This window comes from Saccopteryx leptura, chromosome 3, assembly GCF_036850995.1.
Source record: "Saccopteryx leptura isolate mSacLep1 chromosome 3, mSacLep1_pri_phased_curated, whole genome shotgun sequence".
Classification (NCBI taxonomy): Eukaryota; Metazoa; Chordata; class Mammalia; order Chiroptera; family Emballonuridae; genus Saccopteryx; species Saccopteryx leptura.
The window spans coordinates 247445789-247464097 of NC_089505.1; the positions used below are offsets into that span (position 1 = coordinate 247445789).

General features: G+C 41.0%; 1 protein-coding gene and 1 long non-coding RNA gene across 3 annotated transcripts; one reads left to right on the forward strand and one right to left on the reverse strand.

Moving 5' to 3' along the window:
• Window positions 1–88: 88 nt before the first annotated feature.
• LOC136397891 (uncharacterized) lies at window positions 89–829 on the forward strand. Its single transcript, XR_010749931.1, has 2 exons — window positions 89–383; window positions 633–829. It is a non-coding gene; the product is annotated as an uncharacterized lncRNA (long non-coding RNA).
• Window positions 830–4884: 4055 nt separating this feature from the next.
• SNRNP27 (small nuclear ribonucleoprotein U4/U6.U5 subunit 27) lies at window positions 4885–17871 on the reverse strand. 2 transcript variants are annotated; one of them, XM_066378058.1, is made up of 6 exons: window positions 17772–17871; window positions 16745–16865; window positions 15519–15631; window positions 14901–14980; window positions 8680–8744; window positions 4885–6687 (listed from the first exon to the last, which is right to left on the reverse strand). In XM_066378058.1, exons 1-6 carry the CDS (start codon window positions 17803–17805, stop codon window positions 6633–6635), a joined length of 468 nt encoding a protein of 155 aa, XP_066234155.1. In that variant the 5' UTR covers window positions 17806–17871; the 3' UTR covers window positions 4885–6632. The 2 variants fall into 2 exon arrangements, with proteins under 2 accessions (XP_066234155.1, XP_066234156.1); XM_066378059.1 differs by lacking the exon at window positions 4885–6687 and adding an exon at window positions 11010–11086.
• Window positions 17872–18309: the final 438 nt, after the last annotated feature.

The following is an 18309-nucleotide window of genomic DNA, read 5'->3' on the forward strand; positions in this document are numbered from 1 at the left end:
GCAACTCCGCCTCGTGCTCCTTCCCTGTTTTCCATTGGTTCTATACCGACAACCGGGGCCCCCTTTTACTTTGCTAGTATTGGCCAAAGCTACAGAAAGCTAGCGACTTCGCTTGTCTCCCATTGGCGAAACATTCCGAAACCTCCCCAAAACGATGATGTCACCCTTCCCCACGCCGGGCGATCCCTGTGTGGCTGGTGGTCAGCGGCCCCCGCTTCTCCTCCCCAGATCTGGCATCTGCTGGTACGGCAACCCGGGCGCCGGGCGGCGCTGATTCACGCCCCCGTCGCGGAGCTCGACCCCTCCCGGACTCTTCTAGGACCTGTTGCCCGGACCTGCTGTCCCAGGGGGAAAGTTCCGGGGACCTGCCAGACTTCCCTAGAGTAAGAGGCTGGAAACGCGCCTCGCCTAATCATTCTGTCCCGCTTGGTTTCGGGGTCTGGCGGCTGCGGTTCCGGAGGTTCCAAGGCTTCCCGGGATCTGGGCAGCGGAGGGCCCCTCAGTGAATCCCTCTGGCAGCCCAAGTGCCCGAAGGGTTCCGACGGGCGCCACCTCGCTGTGGGGTTTAAGGGAAAAAGCCTGGCTTTTAGTTGTGTTGAATGCTTGCCTCCTAGTGTTTTTTCTTCTCTCAGGAAGTGCCAGAATCGGGCGGCTGTAGTCAGCACTGACCGAACTCTCCAAAGGCGCTTTCCACCACCCCAAGTGCTGGCATAATTCCTCCCTCACACGAATGGGGTTTAAGAGCTCTGAAACTTCCAGTATCTACAGAATGATGTTGAATCCCGAGATTCTTTGACCTAAATCTCTTTTACGGTTTCCCTTTCCTTTTGATTCTAGATGAAAACATTAAAAAAAATTTTTTTTCAAGATGGCTATAGTGTGTGTGTGTGTGTGTGTGTGTGTGTGTGTGTGTGTTGGTACCAATATAAATAGAGCTAAAAAGTTTATTAAGAATTGTTCCATAAGCCTGTCAAGATTTCTGAGATGAATGTTATTTCGAGAACCAAATTACACTATTAATACACTGACATCTTTTTTTTTTTTTTTTTTTTTTTGTGGCAGAGACAGAGTCAGAGAGGGACAGATAGGGACAGACAGGAAGGGAGAGATGAGAAACATCAATTCTTCATTGCGGTTCCTAGGTTGTTCATTGTTTGCTTTCTCATATGTGCCTTCTCATATTAAAAATCAGCTACAGCAGACTGAGTGACCCCTTGCTCAAGCCAGCGACCTTGGGCTCAAGCTGGTGAGCCTTGCTCAAACCAGTTAAGCTCGCGCTCAAGCTGAAAACCTTGGGGTCTCGAACCTGGGTCCTCCACATCCCAGTCAGATGCTCTATCCACTGCACCACCGCCTGGTCAGGCCTGGCATCTCCATTTTAACCAGCGACCTCAGCATTCCGGGTTGACGCTTTATCCACTGCGCCACCACAGGTCAAGCTGACACCTCCATTTTAAAAAGTAGAAATAAAACTTAGTAAGTTGAGAGACCTGAATATAGAAATGAGTGAAGCATAAACATATTCTGCAAAGCTTTCAAAATAAAGTTTGTAACTGTTGCCAATATATGAAAACATAGCTTACTTTGTGTCAAGTAGTTTATATACATTATCTCTAATCCTTAACCATCAGGTAGGTTAATGATCTACATTTGAAAATGAGGTTCACAAAAGCTAAATGATTTTCCTCATCTAGCCAGGGATGGACTGAACCTTAATCTGTTTCATCACCCAGAGCCCATGCTCCCAATACTCCCATTGATACTTCTAAAGATGAGACAAGAAGTAGATTTCTAGACGGAGTCACAAAACACTGACACTTAAACACTGGGAGAAAAGAAATTCCATTTAAAGGAAATTATGATGAGAAATTTTTAATGGGTTCTTTTTAATGGTTGACAAATCTATTAAAATTAAATAAACTTGATAGAATTAGTAAGAATAAATGTAAACCATGCCTAAAATATAGGACACACTTTCTGGCTTTAATGGTTCATTTGATCTAGAAGCTGATTATTAAAAAACAACAACACACTAGTAAATACTCATTCTGAAGGCAAGATTTTCAAGAAAGCACAAAAAATTGCAAATGAGAAGGGGGATATAACAAGTTTAAAGACTATTATCTGCTAAGGATAGAGGTTCTTAATGATATTAGTTCCTAGTTGGTGTTGTGAAATGAGTTAGTCAGAAAAAGCTAAGAACTGTATGATTTCACTCGTGTCGGATACAAAACTGAAACTCATAGACACAGAAAATAGTATGGCAGTTACCAGAGGAAAGAAGGTTGCCGGGAAAGGGAGCCAGATATATGGTGATGGAAGTGATTTGACTTCGGGAGGTGAGCACACAATGCAATACAGATCATGTGTCAAAGAAATGTACACTTGAAATCTATTGATCCTACTAACCAATGTCATGCCTATAAATCTAATAAAAAAAAAACACATTTCTTGTGAATAAACCGTTTTTGTCTAATTGAAAAAAAAGGACTGCTTTTATTAAAATTTTTTTTTTTAATTTCTTTACTTCAGAGAGAGAGAAAGGGAGAGAAACACTGATTTGTTGTTCCACTTACTCATGCATTCAATGATTCTTGTATGTGCCCTGACTGGGGATTGAACCCGCAACCCTGGCGTATCGGCATCATGTGCTAAAACAAGCAATCTAGTCAGGGCAAGAACTATTTTTTTAAATTGCAAGTTATTTGTAAAACAAATTTGTAAACCCTAATGAATACAATTCTATTAACACGCCAAAACTGATAATAGTAAAGAATGCTTTGATTTTAACTATCTTAATTTTGGATTTTGTGTATTTTTACATTTTCTCTTTGATTTTATTATGAACATTCAACATATCTCTTTATTCTTCCTCTCTTACCCTCAGCTTTTTTAAAAATCCAGTTTAATTTCAGTATCTTGATCCCTCCTCCAGAATCACCCTGATTGAAGATCATACTTATAAAAAATAAAAAAGGTTGAAATCTGAGTCAGAAATAGCAAATTAATAATTTGAACACCAACAGGTCTCCACACAAAAACACAAAGTTATATAACAATCAGAGAATTAGATCAAAGAATGGACCATTACTGTTCCCTGCTGGTGGCAGAAGAAATAATCAAATAAGTCAGCAACATCAACTGGGAACTAGTATCATTAAGAACTTCAAAGAGTATTTGGTGCCATCTACTGGAAATCAAGCAGTAAGTATAAAACAAAAGTTTGGTTTTATTTTTCTAGAAATTATTTTACACAAATGTATACAATGACCAGTTAAATAAGATAATCTGAAGGTGCAGGTTTTGAAAAACAAAACAAAACTATAAATACTAAAATAAAATAGAAGAGGTGACTCCCAGCACCTAGAAGCATTGACTGGTAAGTACAACCCCAAAAATAAAAGTTGAGAATTACAGAATGTTTTAACCTGAATTTTTAAAAATATATATTAAAAGATTTTATTTATTGATTTTAAAGAGAGAGAGAAAGAGAGAGAAGGCGGGAGGAGCAGGAAGCATCAACTCCTACATGTGCCTTAACCAGGGAAGCCAGGGTTTCAAACCCACAATCTCAGCATTCCAGGTCGGCGCTTTACCCACTGCACCACCACAGGTCAGGCTGAACCTGAATTTTATGACCAGACTTTTAAATAAGGTTATGTATGATACCATAAATATGGGGTGGCAATAGTATACATATCTCTGAGCAGGCATTAAGATCAACTAATAGAACTGGAAAGTAAAAAGAAAATGTTGAAAATAGGAAAGCACAAAGAAATAAACTATATTACCCACCAGATAATCTATACTGCATCTTTTAGGAAGCCAGGACTCAGGTTTCTGCTCTTGAGGGGCTTATGCACTCCAGATGGGCACAGGATACTATGTAAATGCTGAGTGTGCAGCAGGCTCATTAAATGCTATGGGAGTTCTGACAGAGAGGTACCTCACAGAGTGGCAGGGAAAAGAGAACAATCCTTAAATGTCTAAAAAGTTCCCAAACTGGCCCGACCTGTGGTAGCACAGTGGATAAAGCGTCGACCTGGAAATGCTGAGGTTGCCGGTTCGAAACCCTGGGCTTGCCTGGTCAAGGCACATATGGGAGTTGATGCTTCTAGCTCCTCCCCCTTCTCTCTCTCTGTCTGTCTCTCTCTCTCTCCTCTCTAAAAATAAATGAATAAATAAATAAAATGCTATTTGAAAAAAAAGACAAAAAATAAAAATAAAAAGTTCCCAAACTGGAAGCCAAACATCTTATTTGTAACTGAATTTGATACTTCCTAACCACTGTGACACTAAATATTTTACAATAAAAATTTCAGAAACTGATTTTGTTCTTCAAAGTGTAAAAATCAGGACCGAAATTTCCTGCTTCATTAATATCAACCTCTTCCTTTGTGTCTACTTTGCACACTCCAATATCACAACATCTAATATGATATTAAGTTTTAAAAACCTTTAAGAATACTGCTTTGCAAAAATGAGTTACTCCACAAGTATTTGTGATTTTAAAAACAGAGCAATGTAACAGCTAAAAATAAGGTAGGGATACATTAAACTGGCAAAGAAAGATTTCCAAGGAAGTTAGTTGTAGAATGATCACTACAGCATGTTATTTGAATTTTTAAATCCCAAACAATGTATTTTTCATTTCTAACTCTAACTCTGTTACAAGCATGCATAGACAAAAAGATCTGGAAGAATACAGTGCAGAGAAGGGGCAATAACAGGACCATGATTGAGGGGTACTGTTCAAATGGGATTTAGCTGTCATAATGTTTTAAAATTTTTACAGGGAAAATGTGTCTATTTATTACTTGGGTAACTAAAAGTTAACATAAAAATCAAGGGAAGTGGCTAAGTGAAAAAGGTCACTGAACAATATTCACAAAATCAACAGATATTTATTGACTGCTTTACTCTGTGCTAGGCACTGTGGTGCTAAGACTACATCAGCAAACAAGACAGAAGCCCCATTTCTTCTTGTCTAGTGGAAGATCCAGAAAGTAATAAATGGATATAGAGTGTGTCAGGCAGTGATAAGCTATAAGAAAAAGGAAACTTTACAGAGCATGTGGAAAAACTGGAACCCTCATACATTGCTGGTGGGAATGGAAAAAAATGCAGCTGCTCTGGAAAAGTTTGACGGTGCCTCAAAAAGTTAAACGAGAAATTATACGACCCGCTGCAATTCCACTACTCATTAAATACCCAAGAGAATTAAAAACATATGTTCATACAAAAACTTATATATGAATGTTCATAGCAGCATTATTATAATAGACAAACTATGGAACAACCCAAATGCCCATCAACTGATAAATTATAAATTTACCATAAATGAGAGAATTTTATCTCAATTTTTTAAATGTTAAAAAAGAGGGTAAAGCAGGATTAAGGGACAGAGAGGAAAGGGCTTCTAATATTTTAGATAAGGTGTGTAGGAGTTGCCATATTTTGAGCTGAGTTGAACAACATAAAGAAGCTACCCATGCAGAACTGCGAGTGGGGGGTGTTTGTGGTGGAGGAGGAACATTCTAGGAGGAAGAGAAAGTGGGAAAACTCAAGGTAGATGCATACCTGTTCTCAAGGAACAGCAAGGCCAGCAGTGTGGCTGTGTGTAGTAGCAAGGGGGTGAGGCTGTGGGATATCAGGGTCTAGGCTGTTCAGGCTTGTGGACCACAGTAAGGCCTGGACTTTATTCTAAATGACAGAAAAATAGTAGAGGCAAAAGCTATGTGATTTGACCCACATTTTAAAAGGTTCAATTCTGCTGTTAAATGGAGAATAAACTGAGGCAGCAAGAGAAGGAAGGAGAGGTATCAGGGGGCTATTATAGTTGTCCAGGCAAGAGCAATGGCTTAGGTTAAGGTTAGCATAGGTAGTGCAAAGTGGTCAGTTTCAACATACACCAGATCACTACGATGCATACTTGAAATACCTTACAATTTTATGTCAATTAAACCTCAATAAATCTAAACAAAAAAATGGATTCTAATCTTATGGTGGGAGGGAGAAATATAGTATATACCCATAGGAACCTGGAAAGACATTTACAGAAATATTAACACTGATTATTCCTGGGGGTAGATAATAGGTGATTTTAGTTTTTATTTTACTTTTTGGTCTCTCCTAAGTTCTTTAAATAATAAGCATGTATTGCTTTTAAAATGGGAGGAAAGTAATAAAAGGTACTAAGGAAAAAACCCCTCAGAAGATAGGAAAATCCAATTATACTTTTTCATTCTTCTTTATATAGTAATAAAATATTTATCAAATACAAAGGGGTAAAAATAGTGCTTTATTTGAGAAATTTACATCCGAATTACTTTCATGTGTTTTAAAAAGTCCTAATGAGCATCTAAGAAGAAAACAAACAGCTTCCACAGGAATAAGGACCAAAAATTTAAAAGGGTTGATGATTGCCCCAAATAATATTTCCTAAAAGAAAAAAAACCTTTCTTCTTTTGAGGCAGGGTAATTGAACTGCACACATCATAAATAAAATTTTCTTACTTTACAAGGAGAAAGTTCTGTGATCCTGTTTTGATGCATATGAAATACAAAATATAAAAAATCTATTCTTCTGATCAAGATAAGGGAAAAAGAATCCTTCTTCAACATTTCAATTCTCATGCAATGAAATCCAAAGGTCTGTTGAATCCACCTTTTCGATTCATGTACTGCCTATGACAAGAAGAAAAAATTTGATGTTTATTTAAAAAAAATTCAGACTCCTCTTATAAAAAAATATTCACATTCTTCAGAGATTAAACCTTGTATTTACTTGATGAGTACCTATTTTGGAACTCTGCTCTATTTTTTTGAACTAGGTATTTAATGTTCTAGTGCCTGAGGTTCTAATCACATTTAAGATGGCACAGTCTCACTTTCAAAATAAGCTAAAGCATTTTAGATTTCTGTTAAATCCAAACAGAAGTATAAAAATATACTTCCAAAATTATTTGGGAAGATTCCAGACTTAAAAAAATAATCAATTGAAAATTCAAATTTTTGGCCCTGGCGGATTGGCTGTGGTAAAGTGTTGGCTTCTGGATGTCCCGGGTTTGATTCCAGTCAGGGCACATAGGAGAAGTGCCCATCTGTTTCTCTACCCCTTACATCCCCTCCTGCAGCCATGGCTCTATTTGAGCAAGTTAGCCTCCGGCGCTGGGGATGGCTCCACGGAGCCTCTACCTCAGGCACTAGAACATTGCTGTTGTAAGCATGGCTCCAGATGAGCAGAGCATCACCTCCTAGTGGGCTTGTCCGGTGTATCCTGGTCTGGGTGCATGCGGGAGTCTGTCTCTCTCCCTTCCCTCCTCTCACTAAAAAATAATTTAAAAAAAATTCAAATTTATTTTAGGTAATATTAAATACCTAGGTTCAAAAAAATAGAGCAGAGTTCCAAAATAGGTACTCATCAAGTAAATACAACTGCATGCTGTGCTAGTTTTCTCCATGAAATATTATTTTGAAAGTAATCTGTCCTGGCCAGTTGGCTCAGCAGTAGAGCATCGACCCAGTGTGTGGAAATCCCAGTTCAATTCCCAGTTAAGGCACACAGGAGAAGTGGCCATCTGCTTCCCCCCCCCCCTTCTCTCTCTCTTTTCTTTTACTGCAGCCATGACTCAGTTTGAGTAAGTGTTGTCATGTCTGTCCCCCCACTCCCAGGATGGCTCCATGGCCTCAGCGCTAAAATAGCTCAGTTGCCAAGCAATGGAACAGGGGCCCCAGATGGGCAAGCATCACCAGGTAGGGGGCTTGCCCAGTGTGCATGCGGGAGTGTCTCTGCCTCTCTGCCTCTCAATTAAAAAAAGAAAAAAAGAAAGTAACTTGACAAAGGAATGTCAATGATGACTCTAGTTCCTTAACTCACAGCATTCTCAAATCACATTCATATTCTAAATTAAGTGGAATGTTAAGTCTTTTATCAGTGATAAAGGCAGAGAGAAAGGCAATGTTTGAAGATGTCTTAACTTTTCCATCAATTAGGAATTCAGTGGGGTTTCAAGTATAAATTGGTTTGTCTGTGGTATTAATAAAATGTCTATACTTAACAAAATATATTTATAGTTGAAATCCTTACATACTGTATTTCCCCATGTATAAGATGCACCTTTCCTGAAAAATGTGGGGTCTAAAAACTGGGTGCATCTTATACAGTGGTTGTAGACTTTTTTACTTGCGTTACCCGCGTTTTCATGCTCTTTGAGTTGTATGAATTTTATGATGAATAAAACTTGAGTTCAATAACTTGATGTAATACATTTTTTCCCCAAATTTTGGGCCCCCAAATTAAGGTTCATCTTATACATGGAAGCATCTTATACATGGGGAAATACGGTAATCAATCTAGGTAAATAATTTAGGAGGGATCTATTTTAAATCTATAATTATAATAAAATTAAAGCCTAAGGACTTTTTAAAATGGTGCTCTGAAGAAAGAACTATTTATACAGTCCTGAAACATTTAAACCAACTACTCTTCTCTAAAATAATTATTAGTTCATGTGTAAATTGGAAATTAACACAACAGAATATAAGCAAGGAAGATTAAAACAAGGGACTGTAAGGAAAACTGCTACATTTCCTACAAACACAATTATTTCATAAATTCTTTCCCAAGCACATAATTTATATCATTGGTACAAACATAATAATTGGGGTTATGTGTACCTGTACTTCCTCTTCTGAGACACATTTATGGCATAGGCATTTACAGAGCCATCCACCTTTTTTCCCTGGGGAAAAGCAATAAACAAATATAAAAAGCAGGAAGGATACATTAAATGCCTTGATCAACAGAGCCGGATCCTATGGACACACTTAAATGGCAAGATCTATCTAAGAATGAGGTAACTCAATGAGAGAAATTTTCAGATCCTGGTAATATCCTATTTACAACCCTGTTCACCTTTTTATAGTCACACATAAGCAAATTAGTACAATATTCAAACCAACAATCATTCACGGTTTCTGCATTATGTGTAAGGCATGCAGGGAAATAGCTTTTCTTGGTCAAATAAATCTTTAAAACCATATATAAGTTAAGAATATTTTATCTAGAAAAATTCACATTCTCAAATCATGGCTGGATCAGTCACCATTCATCTAAATCCAATTTCTTGCACAAGTTTTGCAATTTGGATTTTAAATCAATAATCAGAATATAGAATAACAGAGGCTAATGTTGAATGTCACTTGTTATCTTGGCCTTTTCTCACGTGGCATCTACCCTCTTTTTCATTAATTCCTTCATGGATCTTTTGATTCAGCCAAGTTAACTCAACCCTTGCTGTTCCTCATGCCTGAATTATGGTCCTAACTTCCACCCAATCATCAACTGATTTTTTTTTTTTTTTTTTTTTTGTATTTTTCTGAAGCTGGAAACGGGGAGAGACAGTCAGACAGACTCCCGCATGCGCCCGACCGGGATCCACCCAGCACGCCCACCAGGGGCGATGCTCTGCCCCTGGGGGGGGGGTTGCTCTGCCGAGACCAGAGCCACTCTAGCGCCTGGGACAGAGGCCAAGGAGCCATCCCCAGTGCCCAGGCCATCTTTGCTCCAATGGAGCCTTGGCTGCAGGAGGGGAAGAGAGAGACAGAGAAGGAGGGAGGGGGGTGGAGAAGCAAAGGGGCGCTTCTCCTATGTGCCCTGGCCAGGAATCGAACCCGGGTCCCCCGCATGCCAGGCCGACGCTCTACCACTGAGCCAACCGGCCAGGGCCAACTATCTGATTTTTATACATTGTTCAAGGCCCAATTCAAGTGATCCAGCTGGCAGGAAGTGCCCTCTTCTCTAATTCCCATAGAATGTTAACTGGGCTTTCCTTACAATACCCTCCACCCAACCTGCATTGTCATAATGTATTCACTTGATGTTCTTTTCCCTATGAGACTACAAGCTTCTTGACGGAGGGCTTTGACTGTGAGTTACCTTTGCGTTCTCACATCCTGGGCCACTGCAATTGTAGGTGCTCAGAAAATGACTGTTAAATGTATGAACATCAAGGGTTAATACTTGCTTTCGTTCTCTCTCTCTCTCACACGTGCACACACACACACTATTCAACATCCACCTTCTCCTATTATTACTCATGGGAGTGTATTCTATCTGTGTAGCATACTTCTTGGACATCTGTGTTAGGGCAAAAAAGGATTCTCGCAGTGGTCAGCAAACTCATTAGTCAACAGAGTCAAATATCAACAATACAATGACTGAAATTTCTTTTGAGAGCCAAATTTTTTAAACTTAAACTATACAGGTAGGTACATTATCAAGGTAGCGCCCACATGTGGTATTTTGTGAAAGAGCCACATTCAAGGGGCCAAAGAGCTACATGTGGCTCGCGAGCCACAGTTTGCCGACCAGGGCAACTAGCCTAAAGAGATGTACAAATAAAGTACATACTGGAAGTGGAGCAAAAATAAATATATTTGATCTTTTATTTTTTTTGACAGAGACAGAGAGAGACAGTAAAAGGGACAGACAGGAAGGGAGAGAGATGAGAAGCATCAATTCTTCGTTGCAGCACCTTAGTTGTTCATTGACTGCTTTCTCTTATGTGCCTGACCGGGGCTATGGCAGAGCGAGTGACTCCTTGCTCAAGCCAGCGACCTTTGGGGTTTTGATCTGGGTCCTCTGCATCCCAGTCTGACACTATCCACTGCACCACTGCCTGGTCACGCTGGTCTTACTTGTCTATTCCTGTTTTCACTATATTTTGGGGGAGGGGAGAATACTGGGTAAATTAGGTATATGATTTTTGACTTCTCAATAGGAGGTAGGCATGATTGGAAAAAGTGGCTTGGGGAAAAGGTAAATAATGCTAATCTTTTTACTAAGTTCAATTCCTAAAGGTTTAATGATATGTACTTTTTATTCAGTGAGAGGAGGGGAGGCAGAGAGACAGACTCCCACATGCACCCCAACTGGGATCCACCCAGCAAGCCTGCTCGAGGGCGATGCTCTATCTGGGGCATTGCTCCATTGCTCAGCAACCGACCTCCTTTTAGTGTCCGAGGTGGAGGCCGTGGAACCATCCTCAGTGCCCTGGGCCAACTCACTCCAATTTAGCCATGGCTGCAGGAGGGGAAGAGAGAAAGAGAGAGAGAGAGAGAGAGAGAGAGAGAGAGAGAGAAGCGAGAGGGGGAGGGGTGGAGAAGCAGATGGTCACTTCTTCGCTTCTCCTGTGTGCGCTGACCAGGAATTAAAGCTGGGACATCCACATGAGGGGCTGATGCCCTACCACTGAGCGAACGGGCTAGGGCAAGGCTTAATGATTTTTGAAAACTATTTGTGGAGTTGTATATTAATAGCTCTACATACAGTGTGTCCGTAAAGTCATGGTGCACTTTTGACCGGTCACAGGAAAGCAACAAAAGACGATAGAAATGTGAAATCTGCACCAAATAAAAGGAAAACTCTCCCAGTTTCATACCTATTCAGTGCAGTTCAATGTAGGCTCAAGCACAGATTTTTTTAGGGCTCCTTAGGTAGCTATCCCGTATAGCCTCTACAGACTCGTCACTGATTGATGGCCTACCAGAACAGGGTTTATCCACCAAACTGCCAGATTCCTTCAACTGCTTATCCCACTAAGTAATGTTATTCCTATGTGGTGGCGCTTCATTATAAACACGCCGATATTCACATTGCACTTTGGTCATGAATTCGAATTTAACGAGCCACAGAACACACTGAACTTTCCTCTGTACCGTCCCCATCTCGACTGGCATGGCCGTGGGCTGCTCCGCTGTATATATGGTGTTACATCATCATCTGATCATGCGCACATGCTGCCACATCATCCTACAGAAACTGGGAGGGTTTTCCTTTTATTTGATTTCACATTTCTATCATCTTTTGTTGCTTTCCTGTGACTGGTCAAAAGTGCACCATGATTTTACGGACACACTGTATTTTCATTTGCATGATGGAATGGAAAATTATCCATTAATAAACTATGGTCGGTTGGCTCAGTGGTAGAGCATTGGCCTGGCGTGCAGGAGTCCCGGGTTTGATTCCCAGCCAGGGCACACAGGAGAGGCGCCCATCTGCTTCTCCACCCCTCCCTCTCTTCTTCCTCTCTGTCTCTCTCTTACCTTCCCGCAGCCAAGGCTCCACTGGAGCAAAGTTTGCCCGGGCGCTGAGGATGGCTCTGTGGCTGCTGCCTCAGGCACTAGAATGGTTCTGACTGCGGCAGAGCGACGCCCCAAATGGGCAGAGCATCACCCCTGGTGGGCATGCCGGGTGGATCCCCGTCAGGTGCATGCGGGAGTCTGACTGCCTCCCTGTTTCCAGCTTCGGAAAAATAAAAAAAAAATAAAAAAAATAAATAAACTTTGAATTTTTCTAAAATGTTAAAATGGAAAATAAGTGACTATATTGGCATATGAAAAAGTCCCATCACAGATCAATGAAGAAATAACACAAGATACACATTACTGCAAAACACAAGTGAGCTTCTAACTGAGTCCTATGAAGCTAGCTGTATACAAACTGACACCATTTGTTCTGATGGTACTCCATAATTTTTATGGGGTCTATGAATTTTCATCTAATTTTTCCTTTATAAACAACCATCTTCAGCATAGACTACATTTAAAAGCAAAGTGAGCCCTGGCCGGTTGGCTCAGTAGAGTGTTGGCTTGGCGTGCAGGAGTCCCAGGTTCAATTCCCGGCCAGGGAACACAGAAGACGCGCCCATCTGCTTCTCCACCCCTCCCCCTCTCGTTCCTCTCTGTCTCTCTCTTCCCCTCCTGCAGCCAGGGCTCCATTGGAGCAAAGGTGGCCCGGGCGCTGGGGGTGGCTCTATGGCCTCTGTCTCAGGCGCTAGAATGGCTCTGGTTGCAACGGAGCAACACCCCAGATGGGCAGAGCATCGCCCCCTGGTGGACATGCCGGGTGGATCCCGGTCGGGTGCATGCGGGAGTCTGTCTGACTGCCTTCCCGTTTCCAACTTCAGAAAAATACAAAACAAACAAAAAAAAAACCCCCAAAAATAAAATAAAAGCAAAGTTAAACTTCACCTTTACATCTAATTCCCAGGAATTTCAACAACACTGGGCAAGAGTACCCCCCAATAATTCTGGTAAGTTCCCTCTTTATTCTTCTAAACACAATAAAATTATAGTTGCTTTACTTTGGAGACATTTTTATTTACTCTACATATATATTAGAAAATCATTTCATTTATAAAATACTCTTTGGAAAACAAATATTCAAGAAAAAAAGCTGATACATAAACTGCATTAAATTCCAAATTCCAAAATGAGGTTCACATAACCATTTGTGAGAATAAGAGCTCCTTAATGTTCTCACTTCAAACAGTTATGCCTGAGTACACCTCTTCATTTATACGTCACCATTTAAAAAACACGTGAGTCCTACACAATCCCATCAGTTAGAAACGCTTACAGCATGTGAAATTACCCTACTCCATTCACAACAGAATATAAGATTAAGGGAAGTAAATTATTTTTCTCAAAAATTTCAATTTCTATTTACAAAACTATACTGACTTAAAATTCTAGAAAAGAAAGTTTTTAAAATATACTCTCTCCACACTCACCCTCTGTCCATCTTACTAGCTCCCTCTATCCCCCTCCCCTTTCCACTTCTTCTAACTCCCCGTTCCCTATTCTCACTTTACTCCTAGCTCCCTCCTTATAATCCCAGACTTCATCTCCCTCTCCACCATTTTTCTTCCCCATTTCCTCATTCTCTACAGTATTATGACAGACAGCATCAATCTCCAATCCAACCCTCTGAGCCATGAGATATGTGTGCAGCTACCCAATGTCATCTTTATCTGGCAGCTGAATTTCCTTCTTCCGCTTGACAGTACTTTCCTTTCCCAGAACCCTTTCTTGGTTAACCCTACCACCCAATCTTTCAGCCTGTCACCTCAGAGTCATCACTGACCTCTCACTCCCACTTCCCACCACCACTAACTCTGGCTCCTGAATGGTTCTCAATATTCTGGCCCCTCCTTTCAGTTCAGGCCTTCATCATCTTTCATTTGCACAATTCAGCAGTTCTCCCCATCTGTGCTCCAATGCTGCCCTGAGTCATCTTTCTAAAACATCCCTACAATCTTATCACTCCTTTCTTAAAAATCATTGCTTCTCTGCTCAACAGCTAAACAATTAACTCTGAATTCCTTAGCATGGCTAAGGGTAGCAAAAGCCCTCTGTGATTTGCTTCCTACCACTATTTCCAGCCTCACTGTAGTCACTAGCCCATCAGCATACTTTTCGCAGTCACTGAATTTGATATTCCCACAATACACTATGCTCCTTCATGCCTACATGGTATTTTCATGAGCTTCTCCTTCTACTTCAAGTGATCGTCTTCCTCTTCTTTGTACTGGCCCTGGCCAGTGCTCAGTGGATAGAGTGTTGACCTGAGTATGGACATCCCTGGTTCAATTTCCAGTCAGGGCACAGAGAAGTGAATATCTTCTCCCCCATCTTTTCTCCCTCTTCTCTTCCCACAGCCAGTGGCTCAAGGTTGAAGCATGGCCCAGTGCTGAGGACAGCATGGTTGGTCTGAGCCTCAGTCCCAGATGGGGTTACCAGGTGGATCCCAGACAGGGCACATGCAAGAGTCTGTCTCTCTATCTCCTCTCTTCTCACTTAAAAAAAAAAAAAAAGATTGAACTTAACATCATCACACACAAACATTCCCTAGATTCTAATGGCACCTCACTGCTTCCTTCTCTTGTTCTCAAAGCTCTTCACACAGATAGTTACTGTCGTTTAACTGAATAAACTTGTAGCAATGGAAGAAATTACATAAGCAACAATAAGAGACTATAAAAAATGGGACAGTCAGTCATAATGGATTATGTAATTCAAATCAGAATGCTTAACAGGCTGCATGTTTTACTTACTTTTGTGGAGTCAAAGGAGGCAAATCCCATCAACTTCATCATTTCTATTTCTTCTTCTGTTTTGCCCTCTAAGTCTTCCTCTGAAAAAATAAGTCATAATATTAAAAACTATCATTTTATAAATAGAAAAGGAAAGGTGGCAAGAGATCAATAGTAATTTCACCCTACCAGCAGAGAACATATAAAACAATTAGGTAAAGACTTGAGTCTAACAAACAAACAAAAAAATTCCTCTTCAATTAGGGAAGGAAATAACTTAAGATGCAAGGAAGGAATGTGCTCTCCACCTTCCATCAGAAGAGACTGCTTAAAAGAACACACTTGAAGCCTTTAGGGAAAACTATCTTTAATATCAGAGAAAACACTTGTTTTGAAGGTACTTTCAAAACAGAACATACTCGTATTTTTAACTACGCTTCCTTTATCAGGGGCACCAAAGATACCAGGTATTTATTCACTTAGGTACAATTAAAACAAAAGCTCAAAATCATATGAAAGAAACACTAAAAAAGCCCGATATATTTCAATGTTCAAAAATTACTTTCACAATTTTATCATGACTGACATTATCTAAAGAAGACTTTACTCTTCCCACCATTACTTATCTAATGACATTACCAGTAATCTGACGTTCTTTGCTCTTTGTTTCTTTTGTTTCTTTCTTTTCCTCATCTCTTCTTTCTTTCAGTCGAGAAGGGGAAGGAGATGTGGATCTATGTCGTCTTGGGGATCTAATATTTAATAAATAAAGATGTCAGAAACAGAGACACACCTGGCCACGTCTGTCAATCAGCAGATATACATGAGTGCCTGAAAAGTTAACCGCTGAACAAAAGCCAGGCTCCAAAAAACAAGAAGTACATTCCCTGTAGAAGAGTAAGTTAGAAGGTTCAGCCTAAGCCCTGATTGTTAACAACAACAACAAAAAACCCAAATATAGTTTTAGTACAGCTAGGGCTAAAACATTTTTTGTAAGGCAGAAAAAAGTTAACCACAGTTTCTACAATTATGCATAAACACACAAAAAGACATAAGCAGCAATTGATAATTAAGAATCAAGAGTCCATTCTAAGGTTTTTCTAAGATCTCACATTTTTATTTATATACTTGAATAAATCATTATCACAAAAAAGTTAATAAGAAAGAAACACTTATTTCTTACTCTTGCAAGTACTGTGATAAGCGCTTTTCCTGTATTATTTCTCATTTACTCTTAAAGGCAACTGGGAGTAGAGACTTATTAACCCCATTTACCAATGGAAATGTTAGGTTTGGAATAAAGTGGGCTTCAGTTCCTCATTTCATGACATTGTAAATCGTCTTTTAAGTGATAAAAACAAAGCTCAGGGTGGCCCTGGCCGGTTGGCTCAGCAGTAGAGCGTCGGCCTGGCGTGCGGGGGACCCGGGTCCGATTCCCGGCCAGGGCACATAGGAGAAGCGCCCATTTGCTTCTCCACCCCTCCCCCTCTCCTTCCTCTCTGTCTCTCTCTTCCCCTCCTGCAGCCAAGGCTCCATTGGAGCAAAGATAGCCCGGGCGCTGGGGATGGCTCCTTGGCCTCTGCCCCAGGCGCTAGAGTGGCTCTGGTCGCGGCAGAGCGATGCCCCGGAGGGGCAGAGCATCGCCCCCTGGTGGGCAGAGCGTTGCCCCTGGTGGGCGTGCCGGGTGGATCCCGGTCGGGCGCATGCGGGAGTCTGTCTGACTGTCTCTCCCCGTTTCCAGCTTCGGAAAAATACAAAAAAAATAAATAAATAAAAATTAAAAAAAAAAAAAAAAACAAAGCTCAGGGCAATGACCAGTTTCATTGGAACTTGTGGTAAAACCTTTGGTTATTTTCTGCACTTACCTGGAGCGTCTCCGGTGTGGGGATCGGGAGCGGCTCCTTCTCCGATCTCTGTCCCGGGACCTGGATCTTTCTCTGCGCCTCCGTTCTCTCTCCCGGGAAGTGGACCGGGACCGCCTCCGCTCTAATACAAACACACAGAATTGCAGAGCCGAAAATTACCTCAAATATTCAGAGCTGCGCTGTCCAATACAAATATAATGCGAGCCATTTCTAGTAGTCACGTTAAAAAATACAAAAATAAAAAAAGAAATTGATTTTAACGGAATGTTATTCGACTAAATATATGTGTTTCCAAACTATTATCATTGTAATACATACTCAATATAAAACATTGAGATTTTTATTTTTTGTACTAAAACAGCCCTTCTTAATTCTGAACACATCTTAAGTGCTCATGAGCCTATGTGAACTGCAGCTTCATTTAACTTTTAAGAAAATCAAGTCTTGAGTAGTTGGAGGTGGTAAAAACTAACCAGGGGGCAGAACCGAGGGCCTCGGTCCTGATCGACGTCCTGTGTTATTTACATCGCACTCCTTCATTTATAGGAAGACCTTAACAAGGTGAACCCCTAAACTGTGGCGGAACCTAACATTGAGCACTTACGATCCAAGGAATATATCACAAGCTAACTGTTATGAACTGTGACATTAATTCTTACGTCAGTTTTTAAAGGTAGGTAATATTACAATGTCTAATTACGGGAATTCGGACTTAGGTTAGATGATTTGCACTGGGCCGCTCAGAAATTAAATGAGGGAAACATGGTCTGATTCTAAATTACCCAGTCACAAGAATAACAAAAGTTACTATAGGAGGCTGACAAAGAGTCAGCGAAACCCCAACTTAGAAGAAGAGAAAATCTGCTTTCAAACCGGAGGGCCCAGGTCTTCCCCATCCCCACCCCACCCCTACCCTCACCCCGCTCTTCTCCTCAGGAGCACAAGGCCCTCGTAGTAGAGGGAGGAAAAAGAGAAGGGCTGCGCCTCCAACCGACCCCCAGACCCTCCGAATTGCTTCTGGACTCACCCCTCCTCGGGGAGCGGCTGCGGCTGCGACCCATTCGGGGTGCTCCTATACCGCACACCGCCCGGAAACGATTGTGTAGCAACTTCCGGGAGGGCTGGAACTGCGCTTTTCACTACCGACTGGAAAACGTCGAAACTACTCGCAAAGGTTCCGCTTCAAAAGAAGTAAGGCTGCGCTAAGCCAGCCTAGAATTATGCGACCACCTGAGAGTTTCGAGATGCCGAGGAGATGTAAGTTATTACCTCTGGTAATAACTTTCAGCTCCATTTTCGTTGTGGCTTTTGTGTTTACGATAGGCATTAAAGGGTGCTAAGTGATGTAATTATAAATCTGGAAAACCCCATATACCCACCACCCTAACAAAATTTTCACCCTCCCCCACCCCCTTTTTCTTTCCAGTTCTTTTCCACATGCACAAAATATTTCTTATCAAACGAACTCTAAGTATAGCATTCACAAGCAGTTTAAGTCCACATGGGGAAGCAGCAGGGTAGGGGTCAGGAGGCAGCGGGAGCGAGGGGAAAGCATGGGTAATAGA

Bases quoted from the DNA above. Each gene is read 5' to 3' on its own strand.
- SNRNP27 (XM_066378058.1), bottom strand. From the start codon at position 17,805: ATGGGTCGCAGCCGCAGCCGCTCCCCGAGGAGGG. The intron at 15,632-16,744 runs GTAAGTGCAGAA...ATTAAATATTAG, and splicing joins CCACACCGGAGACGCTCCAG to ATCCCCAAGACGACATAGAT. The intron at 6,688-8,679 runs GTACACATAACC...TTCTTGTCATAG, and splicing joins TCTCAGAAGAGGAAGTACAG to GCAGTACATGAATCGAAAAG.